Genomic DNA, 15268 nt, shown 5'->3' with positions numbered 1-15268 from the left:
TATACCTCAGGTAAAGGTCCACTTACGTCAATGAGTTGGAGAAAGGAAGAAGCGTGGGAGGTGTTCAATGTTTGTTGTCGAGCTTCAGATCGTCATGGGCAGGCTTGGTGGGGTGTAGCGGGGCAATCCACGGGTTCTCCTGCATGCAAAGCTTCGCGCTCCTTATCGAGCCACAAAAAAGCAAGTTGACGTGACCAGGCTAGAGAAATTAGCTGAGGTAAAACACATTTTGCTGCCCGCGCGTCTTGGGGCTTGACAAAGTGGGCAGCCAAGGTCAACATCCCCCGCGGCCGAGAGTACTCAGTGGTGTTGGGGTATCGTTGCAACGCGTCTTGCATGAACTCTCCACACGAAGAGACTTGGTAAAACACACAATCCAAGCGTACACGCAAGGCGAGCAATATTTGTGCATGATGATAGTTTCATTCTGTATCAAATTCAAGACTGTACATAACACATCGACCGTATCAAAGTCAACTAACCTGACGCCGTGCAAATGCCCAACCAAACATGCTAACGCGCGAGACGCTCAAGGGGAATCACCCGATGCCACCATGACCCGAACTTATGTGTACGTATGATATTTAAACATGGGAATTCGTTCGCATAATTGGGGATTAGGCTTCGTCGGCCGAGTTCGTCAAAGAGAGGTAAGCTGTCCAAGCAATACCCACGGTAGATACAAATGGCTGGCATATGTTAGTCGCTGGACTTACAACCTGAAGCAAAGAACTTACAATCTGGAATTGGATGGGCATAACTCGGAAATTGATGAGCTGCACAGCCGGCCAGACCATGTAGTTGGCCTTGAGCGCAGGCACGTATACGTCCTGGAACTTGCGCTGCACGGCACGCTTACCACCACCCTCGGCAACAGTCATGAAGGTGAAAAAGGCAGCCAGACCAGCTGGGGCGAACAGGAACTGATCAAAAGCCACGCGCTTGAGGGCTGGCAACCATGTCGCAGTCTTTGAAACGGGGAAAGTCCTGGACAGGAAGCCGAACCACCTGTGCTGGATTGGCGACATGAGGAAACCGTAGGACATGAATCTCGTGGTTCGCTCGAAATCGAAAGGTGGGGGGAGTATCTTCGAGTCGGGGATAAGGTCGTTCTCGTTGAACGGGTTCCGTCTGTCGAGCTCGTGGATTTCAATCGCCAGGAAGTCGTCCTTGCCTGGGCCGCCCTTCTTGCGTACTGCGCGCTCCCGCACGGCGGTGAGCGTCTGGGCTACTGTGTCCGCGATACCACCCAACACCTGCAGATGGTGTTAGCCTCCCTATCTCGTCATGTCTAAGATATGTCGGGTTCGGCGCAGAAGTCGCAACATGCGGTGTGGCGGTCGCGCGCCGTGCCACTCGATGCGCATGGCGTTTATAACAAGGGAGCACGTACGGCGTTGGTGATCATCGTGGTGAGAACTGGACGCGCCGCATAGTACTGGTTGTACTTGCGCGTGAGCATGCTGACGGCCGCCATTTGGAGCAGGAATACTATTGAATGCAGCAGCGGCTGGAATTAATTAGTCGACCATCAAACAGTATCAGGACGGGTGGCTTACAATCTTCCCGTAAATCCAGCGGCTGTTTAGCTGGTAAAGCAGTCTGTGTCTGGTGCTGTTCATGTTTAGTATGGGTCCTGTGAAAAGCTCTAGGTGTAGCGTTGCTCGAAGATCGCGATGACGTTGATGAAACGTAGCCGCAGGCCCGTGTGCGGCTATAAGTGGTCCTATCTGTTGCGGCTCAAGAGCGCGATAAGGAAATAGGGCAGGCGACAATACTATCTTGATTAAGAGCGGTTTGTGGTAGGAGGTGTAGCAGAGGCATGCGATGCGCAGCCGCAGCCCAGGGTTCAGTGCGGAGGTGCTGCAACAGTGGCGAGAGTTTCACGCCGGGACCAATGACGAGTTTCAGACATCAAGCGACGGCTGGTATCAGCCTAGTTCCGCGCGCCTATGGCTCGTACTATCGAGCTATGTCCAAGACGTAAAGTTGGGAGCCCGGGTGTCTAGCACTTTCTCGTGGACCAAATCCGGTGGTGGCATCTGTGCTCCACTCTGCTGAGCGCCTGCTCAGCTCCACAGTGTGTCTCCGCGTCACAAGCACGACCCCGTCCATGGTCTACAACAAGTAACGACACAACATAAAAAGGGGGGACACTATCTGCATCGCACGCTTCATTGACTAAAGATAGTCTAAGCTATGGGAGGTGTTGCGAGCTCACGAGGCTACAGCAACAATACTTGGTAAATCATGAATATCGACAGCTTCGTTGCTGACCAGATCGACGACTCGTATCGATTCCACGAACAATACTCCTGCCGAAAGCGCAAGAAACTTGAGGTCCGCCGTGTAGCAGGAGCCGGGTGAGAGTTGCCTGAGCACATTAGCCATTCGTTCTGTGACCATTCTGCTTACTCCGACTTACCCGAGCCGTATGTCGGTTGTCAAGCAAATTAAGTCCGCTGTATCGGTTCTCGCACTCTTTTGCTTAGCGTACACGACATTTTCGTCGACGACCGCCGTTCCAAACAACTCTTTCTTGTCCGCTCGAGGTCCGCCTACAGAGGAGACGGATGGATGTGATTTGTGCTTCCCCGAATCTCTCGGTCTTTTCGCGATGACCAGAACTGCCAGCCTTCGCGTTTTGTCCGATCGGTTGACTATAAACACATCCCACGTGAAGATCTCGCCAACCTTGACACTAGGCGGCCCCGACACTGTCAGAGTGACATTGACGTCGTTGTGTGAAGCATCCTGTTCAGGTTGATCTTGGGCATCTTGGGTGACAAGGGCGTCGGGATTGGCTGCGTTCGCGCTCTGTGTTGTAGAGCTACTCGGCCGACTAACCTTGGCCAAGTTGAGCGCCTGTTCTGACGGAAAGTCAACGGGTGTCTTCCACTCGATAGCAATGTCTGGGTGGCAATGATCGGACATTGTAACATTTGCCTCCACATTCAAGGTCAAGTAGTGACCCTTGCTCCCGAGTGCTGGTGTTCCATCGGCACCGATATCAGGTCGGATCTTGTATAGAAACGTCAGCTGGTCACCAGGTTTGTGGCTCGTCGTGGTATCCAGCTCGTCGTTCAACTCTTGAACCTTGCCTCCATGCAGAGCCAGGCTAGCTTTCTTAATTCTGACGTCGTAGGTAGCGAATTGAGCGACTTCCAGATCCAAAGAAGCCATTAAAGACAAGTCGCTTATTGGTGCCTGGATTCTTGAGTAACGTATCCTCCATATCAAAGGTGGCAGCACACGAAATAGTGGTCTTTGTCCGTTTCGGATCGGTCGAGCCATTTCCTTTGCAGCAGGGGCAGTCGGAGTGACCTTGCTGATACGCATGGCTGAGAGCCGTGGATGGACACCAACAAGAGCGGGATCATTCTCGAATGACTGCAGCAGGTTTAAGGGTGTGGGTACGCCACTTGGGAGATAGTCATCCTCTGACGCGTCTTTTTGAGGCTTTTCTTCCGGCTTGAAGGAGGCTGTGGGTTGAAAGTATACTGCGGGCTTGTGAAATCTGCCTTGTGGGCGAGCTGCTACTGATTAGACACGATATATGAGAGATTGACTGATTGTCTCACCTATGAAAACATCCACCTTCCAGATAACATAGGTATGAGCACTTTCCCCTTCACCATGGTTGACAACCGTAGGTTCATCTGTGTGATTGATGGTCCCTGAGAAGATGACTTCTTTGGGAGGCGTAGCTTTTGGATCTTGGTCAGATGGGGGAACCGTACTGAACGCAAAAGCCTCGACGTTGATCACCAGTCTTGCAAGATACGACTTCAAGGTCGCTTCGTCCAACAGCGGTGTTTGGAAAACAACATATACGGCTAGGAGTTCATCTAAAGGCCTGTGCATGAGTAAGAGACGTGCTAATTGTATGGGATTCTTGGAGACGTACCGAGAAGTAGCACATTTCGTTGTGCCAGGAACGGCAATATGGAACCATTGTCGTCTGCTGCACCATCCCAAGAGTCGATCTCGCTCTTGATGTCGATGTCGGAACTCGCAGGCACCACAGCTTCCAGCACTGAGCTCTCGGCAAACTCGAGACTCCTGCGTGGTATGACCTCATCGTCTGCCATAATTATCCACAGGACTGTCGAGGTGAAGGTAGATGTGAAGGAACACGTGAATGTGGTGCCTGAACTAGGGGTCCTGCTTTCGCGCTACCCAAACTGTCCGTGCGTCAACAAGTTCCACAACTTCTTTGCAGACAGGCGTTCTGACTTTACCCATCCCCACGCGCAACCATCGACAACCGGCGCAATGAACGGCCCACCCTACGCGCCGCCAATGGCTCAAGCTTCTGTATGGTCAGTCGCGACAGCAGCCGATGGCAAGGAGTACTACTTCAACAAAGCCACGAACCAAACCACGTGGGAAAAGCCCGACGAGCTTAAGGACGATGTAGAGGTACTTGATCTCATGATCATTCGACAGCGAGACAATACTGACGCTAAAAAGCGCGCAATTCCCGGCACCGGCTGGACTGCGCACGTAGCAGGCGGCAGGCGATACTACGCAAAGACTGGCACGAGCGAGACTACGTGGGAGATTCCCGAAGTCGTCCAGAAGAAGATCGACGAGTACAGGCAGAGCCTGCAGAATCAGCGCCCTCCACCTGCCGGTCCTGCGGGATGGCCAACGGGACCAGCCTCGAACGCGCCTTCATACGACAACAGACGCCCCGAACGCGACGAGTACCGCCCCGACCGACACGACCGCCGCGATGACCGTGACCGTGATCGCGAGCGCGACCGTGAATCTGGCTTTGGCGGCGACCGCCCCAACATCAGCTTCACGACCGGCACCGAGCTGCAGTTTTCTACTCCGCAGGAAGCCGAGGCTGCTTTCATGAAAGTGCTCAGGCAGATGAAGGTGCAGCCCGACTGGACCTGGCAGCAGGCCGTCCGCGCCGGTATCCACGATCCCAACTGGCGCGCCATTCCTGAGCCGGAGAAGCGCGAGGAGGCCTTCAAGAAGTACTGCGAAGACTTGCGCGCCCAGGAGAAGCACAAGGAGCAGGATCGTCAGGCCAAGCTGCGATCCGACTTCACCGCCATGCTGCGCTCGCACCCCGAGATCAGGTACTACACGCGCTGGAAGACTGCTCTGCCCATCATCGAAGAGGAAACCATCTTCCGCTCAGCCAAGGATGACAACGAGCGAAGGGCTCTATTTGAAGAATACATCATCTCCCTGAAGAAGGCGCACGAAGAGGAAGAGGCAGAGAGCAGGCGTTCTGCACTCGACGAGGTCATGGGTCTGCTGAAGGGCTTGGACCTGGAGCCGTTCACGCGTTGGCAGGCAGCTGAGGAAAAGTTGGAGCAGAACAACGAGTTCAACAGCGAAAAGTTCGAAACTCTGACTCGAATGGATGTCTTGAACCAATTCGAAAAGCACATCAGGCAGCTCCAGCGCGAACACAACGACAAAGTCCAAGCCGAGCGACGCAAGAAGCACCGTGTCGAGCGCAAGAACCGTGATGCTTTCCTCGAGCTTCTAGACGAGCTTAGGAGGGACGGCCTGCTTCGTGCTGGTACTAAGTGGAAGGACATTCACAGTCACATCGAGAACGAACCGCGCTACACAGCCATGCTTGGGCAGGGCGGATCCTCGCCACTCGATCTATTCCGTGATGCTCTGGAGGAGGAAGAGGGCAAGTTCCGCACTCTGCGCCGAAGGGCGCTTGATGTACTAGAGGTATGTTGAACCCCAACTCCCCACTAGAACTGGACTAACTGTGCTACTAGCAACAACGCTTCGAGGTTACCACGTCGACCCCTGTGGAAGACTTCCTTAACGTTATGCGAAAAGATCCTCGCACCGCTGATATTGACGAACAGTCCATGCATAGCATATACAACTACGTCCTTGCGAAGGTCAAGAAGCGCGAGGAGCAAGACCGCCAAGACGAAGAGTACAACGAGCGCTCCACTGTGGACAAGCTTCGCTCAGTTATCAAGCATCTTGACCCGCCGGTGTCGCTGTCAGACACCTGGGAAGTGGTACGTCCCCGCGTTGAAAAGACAGACGAGTATCGCGCACTGAAATCAGATACCCTCCGCGAATCGGCTTTCGACAAGTTCATGTCCCGCTTGAAGGAGAAGGAGAGCGATCGCAGAGACCGAAGCAGGCGTGATGGCCGTGACCGTAGTAGGGACAGGCGTGACCGAGATCGTGAGTATCGCAATGGTCATTCTGACTCTCATCGTCGTCATCGTACGCGAACTCGCTCACCTGAACATGACCCGTATGCTGCAGAGCGCCGTCGTGCGGTGCAGGACAGGGAGGCGCGCTACAGGAACAACGACAGTACAGGCTTGTCCCCTCCCCCGCGCCGTGAGCGCCGAGACGACGATCGTTACGAGCGTTCTCGTCGCAGCCCTGGCGGTGATCACTACGTCCGTGAGCGTCGCGAGCGCGAAGCCGAACGCGAGCGATCCTATGTCAGCAGGGCCGATCCTCGTGAAGCCACTGTCAGTCTGCTAGACTACGGCGACAGCGGTGGTCGCACGTCATCAGCTCGACGCCGTCGGGAAAGCGACGAGAGCTCTTCCAAGCGCGATCGTGAGACCAAGGTCCGCAAAACAACACCCCATACATATTGAGAACACGACACTAACTTCGTCACAGCGTGCTCGCTACTCTCCACGCCCTGACCGCAAGTCCAAGACGCCTGTTCCTGAGGCAGCCAGCACCATCAAGAAGGAAGAAGAAGACCGCGCCCTCCGCAGTGGAAGCGAGGAAGGTGAAATTGAGGAGGATTAGAAGTTCTCGCTGATACACCCGTCTCGTAGGATACAGGCGACTTTTCCTCGTGCCCAGTCAGTCAACAACTGGAACTACATGTGAGTAAGTTACGGTACTTAGTTTCTGACATTCATTCGATTACTCGGCTACGTTACCACTACATCTTTAGCTCAAGAGTATGTAACACAATCACCTCGTAGAGTGCGTTCAAAAAATAGCTAGAATACCAGCATTTTCTACGATCTTTGCATTACCATATGTTTGATGTGCATTCTGATATCAGCAGCAATAGTCTGCTTCGACGACGATGAAAAGTATTAGTATCCAACAGTCGATGCTCATGCTGTACGAAGTGGTTGTAGCGATTGCCAGTCAGCATACTCGAGACTTTATTCGACTGATACTCCAATCCGGGATCTGGTTGTTGAGTCGACACTGCATAAACTGGAGTGAGAAATGGCATAAACTGGGAACGAGTTCTATGTTGTACGCGATGCGTGCCAGCTTGACATGATACAGTTTCCGTGCTTGTGTGATGGAGATCGCAGCATTCGAAATCTTTATCCTGGAGGCATTCATGCCTACCTACATCCTGCACAGTGTCAATCGTTGTGCAGAATCCAGATGACCTGTGGTAACTCTGCAGACGCCTGCAATCGACGGCTTTTAGAAACTTGCCTGATTCGGACTACCTACCTAGCAGCGCGCAACACCAATATCCAAGCCCTCGGAACCGAAGTTCGTATGTAAGCGCAGACCGAAATAATCTTTCGTTTTGTCCCTTTAGTGGATTGCAACTGCCTAGATTTCTCAGGCCAAGGAGCGTGGCTTGCGCCTCGACCTGGTAGTCGTCGGTTCATGACATGTCAGAAGCGTGTAATTCTGGCGAACCTCGGCTGGCCTGAAGCTACCCCGGACTCCACTTCTCCTCTCCATATACCGAGCGCAACACCATCATGTAGCCTACACGCAGCAGAGCCCCGTCGCTCGCATCTTCCACTCTACCTTCGGCTCGCCTCGACAACATCGCCATGTCTTCCACCGCTTTCGTCCCGTTCTCCGAACCGCCCTACATCGTCGGCCTACCATCCCCATACTACAAGGAGACGCATCTGAGATGGCAGAAAGCGTGTCGCAAGTTTGTGGATGAGCATCTCCTGGAGAATTCTCTGGCATGGGACACGGAAGAGACTGTGCCCGAGCATGTCTTTGAGACGTTCGCGAAAGCAGGCATGCTGCTGCCGACACTACCAGCTCCGTTGCCAGTGGAATGGCTGAAGAAGCTAGGAATCCACGATATCCTCGGTGTCGTCAAGGTCGAGGAATGGGATTACATTCATACCATGATCTACGCCGATGAGGTAGGAAGTCCCAACATCCGATATGAGCGCAACTAACAGCCGCACCAGATGGCGCGAACGGGCCTCGCAGGACCGGCTGGGTCTCTTACCACAGGAATGTCCTTCGGTGTACCGCCCATTATCAAATACGGCAGCAGGCAGCTCCAAGAGCGCTACCTCCCCGAACTCCTTACCGGCAAGAAGCGAACTTGCATTGCCATTACCGAACCCGAAGCTGGATCAGACGTCGCAAACATCACAACGACCGCTACAAAGACACCCGATGGCAAACACTACATCGTCAACGGAACCAAGAAGTGGATCACCAACGGAATCTGGTCGAGCTACTCTTCAATGGCCGTCAGGACTGGCGGCCCTGGGCCTACAGGTCTCTCCATGTTGGTCGTGCCTTTGTTAGGAAACCCAGGAGTAAACATGCGCAGACTGAAGGTCGGCGGTCAAGTCAGTGCAGGAACGACCTTCATAGAACTTGACGATGTCAAAGTCCCAGTGGAGAATCTCATCGGAGAAGAGGGCATGGGCATGAAGTACATGTAAGATAACAACAGTCTCAAGAAGTACTCCAGCTAACGGCAAACTTCACAGCATGACCAACTTCAACCACGAACGACTCAGCATCGCCATCGGCGCAACCCGTCAAGCGCGTGTCGCCCTCTCCGCCGCAATGGAATACGTCCTCAAGCGCGAAGCCTTTGGTAAACCACTCGTCGAGCAACCCGTCGTACGCCACCGCCTGGCGAAAGCTGGTGCTCTGCTAGAATCACAATGGGCATGGGTTGAGCAATTCGTATACCAAATGGTACACCTACCAAAGGCGTCAGCAGACATCGAGTTGGGTGGCCTGACCGCCATGGTCAAAGCACAAAGCGGCATCGTGCTGAACGAATGCGCTCAAACGGCGCAATTGCTATTTGGCGGAAATGGATACACGAAGAGTGGACAGGGAGAGTTGATTGAGAGTGAGTATTGCGAGTATCGGAATTATAGGCAGTAACTAACATGTTCTTAGGGATATACCGCGAGGTTCCAGGTATAAGGATACCAGGTGGTGCGGAAGACGTCATGCTGGACTTGGGTGTGAGACAGCTCGTCAAAAATTTCAAGAATAAGACTAAAGCGATGGAGAGGCCGAAGGGATCATCGAAGCTCTAGATGTGGTAAACATCAGCAGCATCTAGACTTAGACGGTCATGCAATCTCATTTGCGAGCATCAGATGTTCCAAGATCATTACACGATACCCTTGGCTAAACACATTTTCCTATTTGAGTTCTATGCCGCAGTCCAAGACCCAGATATGGTCTCTTATTCGCAACGGTAACTCGGGCTTTCCTCAGCGAGAGCTGAATGTCTCATATGCCTTTTCTTGACTTGACACGGTATCACGTCAGATGGTGAAGCCCCGAGTAGAGCTGGTTGACATATAAATATATCGTGCCATAAACCATTTCAACTATACACTTATTCATTGAAGCTACTTTGACATTGACGTTGCCTGCTTCTCCAGAATGAAGTCCGCCATCATCGTCTCCGTGCTCTTAGCGGCCGTCTCCCTAGCAGCGCCAGCGCCAGCCCCACCTACTCTACCTATTTGTTCATGTGGACCGCCACCGATCTGCCCGCTGGAATTGAAGGCTGTATGTACAATGTTGTGCCGATGAAGTGTAATTGTTCTTTGCTGACGGCCTGACAGGAATGCGAATGTAAACAGGCAACGTTGGATCGATGTTACCCAGTGAGAGGAGAACATGGTACTTGTACGAGCGACCTTGTAAGTGACTACTTAACCGTTCCATTGCCTTGGTTGTTTTTCGTTTGTGCACTTGCTGATGCTGAGCAGAAATGTGAGCTCATCTATGGTGGTGGGTCAGAGGAGTCGTGATTGGATCGCATTGGATGAGATTTGGTCATGTCTGCCATGTGATACTGAGATGGAAGACACATACAACCGAGATACATCTTGTGGGTTTCTTGCCAAATTCAGACCACCTTGTGTTTCCAGCTTGTATTCTTTTGTCAGATGAGACCATCCACGCTACCTCTAGCTGAAGCGTGAACCAGCCAGGTTACTTGCTAGTTACCGCACCGATGATGCACCGACCTTGGGATCTTCACTCCAGATTCTCAAAGTGGAGCTCAAAACTTAGTGGTTCCGTACAGTGACAGTCCTGCATCTTTAGTCGCCCGACATGACATAGCCTCGCTGGCTTTATTTGAGTGCCTTTTTCCGATGACCTGAGCGGAAATTGATTCCGTCCCAACGGCCGAAAGCTCGCACGAGTATTGGATGGTGAATATTAATCATGCCTGCAACGCATGCCTTTCCCAAAGATGCTGATGTGGCGGTAAGCCCCGCATCGAACAAAGGAGCTGGAGGGGGCAGTGAGATCTGACTCTCCAGTGATGACACGGTTGGTACATGCAGAGACATTGAGCCTCAGCCATCGGAGAACGCTCATGAACCAAACCATGTCGTGCGACAGTTACTTTCCCTGCAGATCATGTCGCGTGGGACCGCTAAAATGGTGTCGTTAGACGTGCGCATCAAGGCTTGACCTGGTCTTCGCTTCTTTCCAATGTAGTAGTAAGGATGATGGGTGTAATGCCCCAGATGTTTGAGTGACCGGGAAAGTCACAGGTACCGACGGGTAGGCTCGGGCTGCGGCCGCGGACGCTCGATCACGATCGCGATGCAGAGAAAAAATTGAGCGGGAGGTGCATGAGGATGCCGAGCATCTAGGAGCAATCTGGAAGGATGGAACGTGTGCATCACTGCAGATTGGTGGTTGCGTTCTCTGCCTCATGCAACGGCATGGCGTCGTCCGAGACTTCACCGAGAGGGGAAAGGGCGTGTTCCCCGCAATTTTGGCACGCCCAGAGATCAACCTCCAGTCGTTCGCTACGCGTGCCATTTTTGACACCTTTACCGCAACCACTGACCATGCAGCTGGAAGAGCCTTTGCTCCGAGCGCCGACTGCATGATGCGCAGCCTCTCAGAGTTTGCCTTCACGTCATCCATCGCAATGTTTTCCCGTGCACCGAGCGCTGTGTTTGTTGTCAGAGCGGTCAGCCAGCTCTCAGCAGATCAAAAAAAGACGGCAAGCACCGTGCCCACTAAGGTTCACGATGCAGATTTTATTGGGGTGTACTGGGGCAGTGCGTCGGGGCAATGGACCTGTCCGTACGATTGGCAAAAAGCCGCAAACATACTTGGACGCCTATGTGTCCTCACGTGCACCCGAGACGGCTAGCACTTCGGCTATAGGATCCAGAGCTGTCTGGCTTGGTCATGGCATTCCGCTCATAGACACCAATCGCGCCGTCCCTGGGATATTCATTTCCGCACTCTACAGCGATGATCCTACGCCTGGCTTGTCCTTGCGTTTGTGGGACGCAACGTGAATCGAAAGTGCCGTGCACCCCACAACAATCATGACTCGAGCTTGGGTGTCAAAGACACCTGGTACTCGCGTGCCATACGTCCGTAGTAGTCGGAGGGAGCGTGCTCTTGGCATTTACAGGCTGCCAGTCGTACAGGCCATCGTCGGCTTGAGCGAATGCAAGAACCGCGGCATCTTACCCGTGCACAAGGACTGGTCAAGCAGCTGACGTTGCGGATACGCGTTTGTATCCAGGAGCGGGCTTTGTCCCGATGACATCCGAAAGGCATCGGCGTCTTAGTCGCCAAGGATAAAGCGCCGACCAGCCGCATCTGGGGGACTGGGGTACTAACTAACGATCCCCAGTGGGGACGGAGGCGGCGTCATGAGCGTTAAAACGCACCATGTGAAGCGCGGCTTGTCTGTGTGTCCTAGCACACGACTAGCCCTGGCATGCAATCCACTCTCGCGAATTGTGGTCTTTATAATCTTCGGACCCCCCCAGGCCCCTCGCGTGTGGTAGGAATTGTCAACGCTATTTGCAACCCATCGTGCCTTCAACGCAGACTCCAGACATCCACATCTTGCAGCCATGTCTGATTACTCTGCATCTCCGTCCGACCATCACAACGAAATCCAAGCACCGAAACGAAAAGCCACCGCGGCCGGCCTCGATGGACATGGAACAGGACGTTCAGTAAAGAGGAGGGCTTCGAAAGCGTGTCAATGTTGTCGAGCTCGAAAAGTGCGATGCAATGTCACAGAGCACGGCGCTCCTTGCACAAACTGCAGACTGGACGAAGTCGAGTGCATTGTGTCGGAGAGCAGGCGCAAAAAGTTAGTTACACATTCCCGTGCAATATCCGACGTCTCCACAAACAAAACGCTTTATCGTTTGATCAACAATTTCGATATGGCATGTTCCATCGATTTCGTCATCCAACGTCGGCTGCGAGCTCGGTATTTCTGGCCTAGCCACTTGTGCTGCGCTGCACCTATCACAATCACCGAAAGCATTCCAGCCAATGGCTGTTGATGCACCCACACCAAATGTGCGCCTCGTACGACTACTGACAGCTGCAGGAAATGGAGCAAAGATGACGACCAAGCCACAGAAAACGCAAGCACAACTGCACCTGCGACGCGCAAGATCGCATCGCGTGACGCGCTGGACGGTGCGCAAACCTTGAACCGAAGCTCGTCGCGAGGATCACATGAGGCGGAATCAAGGCGAGATGAGCATGTGCCTCACTCAATATGTATGATTACTGCATCACGGCATCAGTCGCACTGGGCTAATCGCAACACAGACCAAAGTCATGGCCATCGTATCAACTCTGTCGCCAGTATCTCAGATATTCAGCGCCGACTTTCCATCACGTCACAAATCAATGGCTTGCCTACACTACCATTTTCGCCGTTTTCCAATGAACCACGAGCACCCTTCTTTGGAAGCATACCACAGAAACCCGCCCCTGGAGAGCTACCGCGATTCATCAAACCTCTCCCGGCGAAGATCGGACCTGACGAGATCGCCTATCTGGAGAAAAAAGGTGCCTTGACCGTACCAAAGGGAAATCTTCGCGGTGAAATGCTTCGCGCATACGTCGAATTTGTCCATCCCTATATGCCACTTCTGGATCTGCATGATTTCTTGTCGATGGTTGACAAACGAGACGGAAGCAAAGGAAAAGTCAGCTTGATCCTGTTCCAGGCCGTCATGTTCGCCGGATCGGCGTTTGTTGATATGGAACACTTGCGCACAGCGGGCTACGCTACTCGGAAAGACGCGCGCAAAGACTTCTTCCAGAAAACTAGAGTAAGTTGAGACCCTTTTCGGATGCCTTGGCAAGTGGTGGGCTTCGGCCGACTAGACCCAAACACTATCGGGGTGATTCGGACACACCGATTTTCCGAGGACATGCCGACATGTGAAAATCGACGGACCTACGATGGGCCGATAACATGTGAACACCGTGCTAACTCTGCCACCAGATCTTGTACGACTTCGATTATGAGTCCGATCGCGTTTCACTAGTCCAAGCACTGTTGTTGCTGACGTATTATTACGAAACTCCCGATGACCAGAAAGACACCTGGCACTGGATGGGCGTCGCTACATCGGTTGCTCACACCATCGGATTACATCGCAATCCGGACAACACCAACCTGGACAGCAAGCGCGTTAAGTTGTGGAAGCGGATATGGTGGTCAACCTATATGCGCGACCGGCTGATTGCACTTGGCATGCGACGCCCTACAAGGATAAAGACTGAGGACTTCGACGTGCCCATGCTGACGTTGGATGACTTTGAGATTGCACCTCTTCCGGATTCGATCACTTGCCTGCCAGCTGACTGCCGTATTGCGAGGGATGTGGATGCGCAGCGACAACTAGCTATCATGTGCATTGAGAAGGCTAGGCTGTGTCTGTGCATATCCCATGTGCTTTCTAAGCAATACTGCGTATTGAACAACAACCACGGCCTACAAAATGACCGTACAACCATGATGCTGCTGCCGAAGAAACTAGATCCCGAAACTAGTGAGGTCAAGGCCTGCGATGAAGAGCTCCAAAAATGGGTATCAGAGCTTCCAGAAGAAGCCAAGTACACGGACACACCAAGCGGCGAAGCAGCCATCGATCTTGCAAGGTCACTACTGCACATGGTCTTCTTCACCACGTTGTCAGCGTTGCATCGACCGCAGGTTCTACCAAATTCACAAGGCGGCCCAGCCAGCGCTCCGACAAAGGAGAATGTTGAGTCTGAATTGCTCGATGTCTCGCGCCGTAATGTACGCCGGGCTGCTTCAGCAATCACATCGATAGCTCAGCGTCTAGACGTGGGTGGTCTCGTCAAATACCTACCGACCACAGGTGTTACGGTTCTGCTACCAGCAATCATCATCCACCTACTTGACATCAAAGCTCCAGAGGAGGAGACTCGTCGAACTTCTCTACGTGGTTTCTGCCAGTGCATGGCTGTTATGGGTAAACTGCGGGATCTCTACGCTGCCGCCGACTACTCAGTAGCCTTTTTGGAGGCCGCTATCCGCAAGGCAGGTATTCATGTTGCTCCTGTAGGAGCCGCTCCAGCTGCGCCAATGCCCAAGCCTTCGCCCGTCACTACAGTCGAAGATCTTGTAGATGCTGGAAGGCGAATGGAGATGATCAACAACGCGACTACAGGAACACAGAACCTACGTCCTTCAACATTGACACCGCCGCCAGACAACGGTACCACCAACATGCACGCTCTCGAGAAGCAGCACGACCAGCCTAATGTCACCGATGAGGAAGTCGCTCGGCGTCTCGAAACGTTCCTCGCATCTACGCCACCAGAGTCCGATCACGAGCACATGCCTAGTATCACTATTGCCGACGAATCACACATGGACGGTATCACGGCTTCTGCGTCAGACTCGCACACACACGACAATCTGAACTCGATGGCTTTCAACAAGTGGAGTACGATGGACCTTCCTGCGAATCCATTTACCAACAACATCAACCACCACCAGGACGACGAGATGCTGTTCTCCAGCCTGCCACTGAATAATGAGTTTGATGACGGCGATTTCGATCAGCTGCTCAACTTGGATGCAGTTGGCGAGGCATTCAACTTCGACGACTCAGCTCTTGACGCCAACATGGGCATCTCAGGTGGACTAGGAGATGTAGACTGGCTGAACACTGGTAACGATCTTACTGCTGAGGCATAAAACGACAATCTCGATCATCGAGTATGATGTCACGATTTTCTT

At 53.0% G+C, this 15268-nt stretch overlaps 4 protein-coding genes across 4 annotated transcripts; 3 read left to right on the top strand and 1 right to left on the bottom strand.

Annotated features, from left to right (window-relative positions):
• Nucleotides 1–617: 617 nt before the first annotated feature.
• Nucleotides 618–4091, bottom strand: J4E88_003112 (uncharacterized protein; the record flags this gene model as incomplete). Its single annotated transcript, XM_049396766.1, has 8 exons — nucleotides 618–689; nucleotides 738–1256; nucleotides 1394–1510; nucleotides 1560–1614; nucleotides 2222–2374; nucleotides 2426–3533; nucleotides 3582–3848; nucleotides 3908–4091. The coding sequence occupies 8 exons, from the start codon at nucleotides 4089–4091 to the stop codon at nucleotides 618–620; spliced, it is 2475 nt and encodes an 824-aa protein (XP_049257108.1).
• Nucleotides 4092–4275: 184 nt separating this feature from the next.
• Nucleotides 4276–6780, top strand: J4E88_003111 (uncharacterized protein; the record flags this gene model as incomplete). Its single annotated transcript, XM_049396765.1, has 4 exons — nucleotides 4276–4422; nucleotides 4474–5712; nucleotides 5763–6590; nucleotides 6646–6780. 4 exons carry the CDS (start codon nucleotides 4276–4278, stop codon nucleotides 6778–6780), a joined length of 2349 nt encoding a protein of 782 aa, XP_049257107.1.
• Nucleotides 6781–7793: 1013 nt separating this feature from the next.
• On the top strand, nucleotides 7794–9275 carry J4E88_003110 (uncharacterized protein; the record flags this gene model as incomplete). Its single annotated transcript, XM_049396764.1, has 4 exons — nucleotides 7794–8123; nucleotides 8172–8656; nucleotides 8709–9082; nucleotides 9133–9275. 4 exons carry the CDS (start codon nucleotides 7794–7796, stop codon nucleotides 9273–9275), a joined length of 1332 nt encoding a protein of 443 aa, XP_049257106.1.
• A 2820-nt stretch (nucleotides 9276–12095) lies between these two features.
• Nucleotides 12096–15226, top strand: J4E88_003109 (uncharacterized protein; the record flags this gene model as incomplete). The annotated part of the gene is made up of 4 exons (XM_049396763.1): nucleotides 12096–12340; nucleotides 12587–12762; nucleotides 12814–13322; nucleotides 13499–15226. 4 exons carry the CDS (start codon nucleotides 12096–12098, stop codon nucleotides 15224–15226), a joined length of 2658 nt encoding a protein of 885 aa, XP_049257105.1.
• Nucleotides 15227–15268: the final 42 nt, after the last annotated feature.

The sequence above is a fragment of the Alternaria novae-zelandiae genome, assembly GCF_023758075.1.
Source record: "Alternaria novae-zelandiae strain BMP 2774 chromosome Unknown scaffold_5, whole genome shotgun sequence".
Lineage (NCBI taxonomy): Eukaryota > Fungi > Ascomycota > Dothideomycetes > Pleosporales > Pleosporaceae > Alternaria > Alternaria novae-zelandiae.
This window is presented reverse-complemented; position numbering and strand designations above follow the sequence as displayed.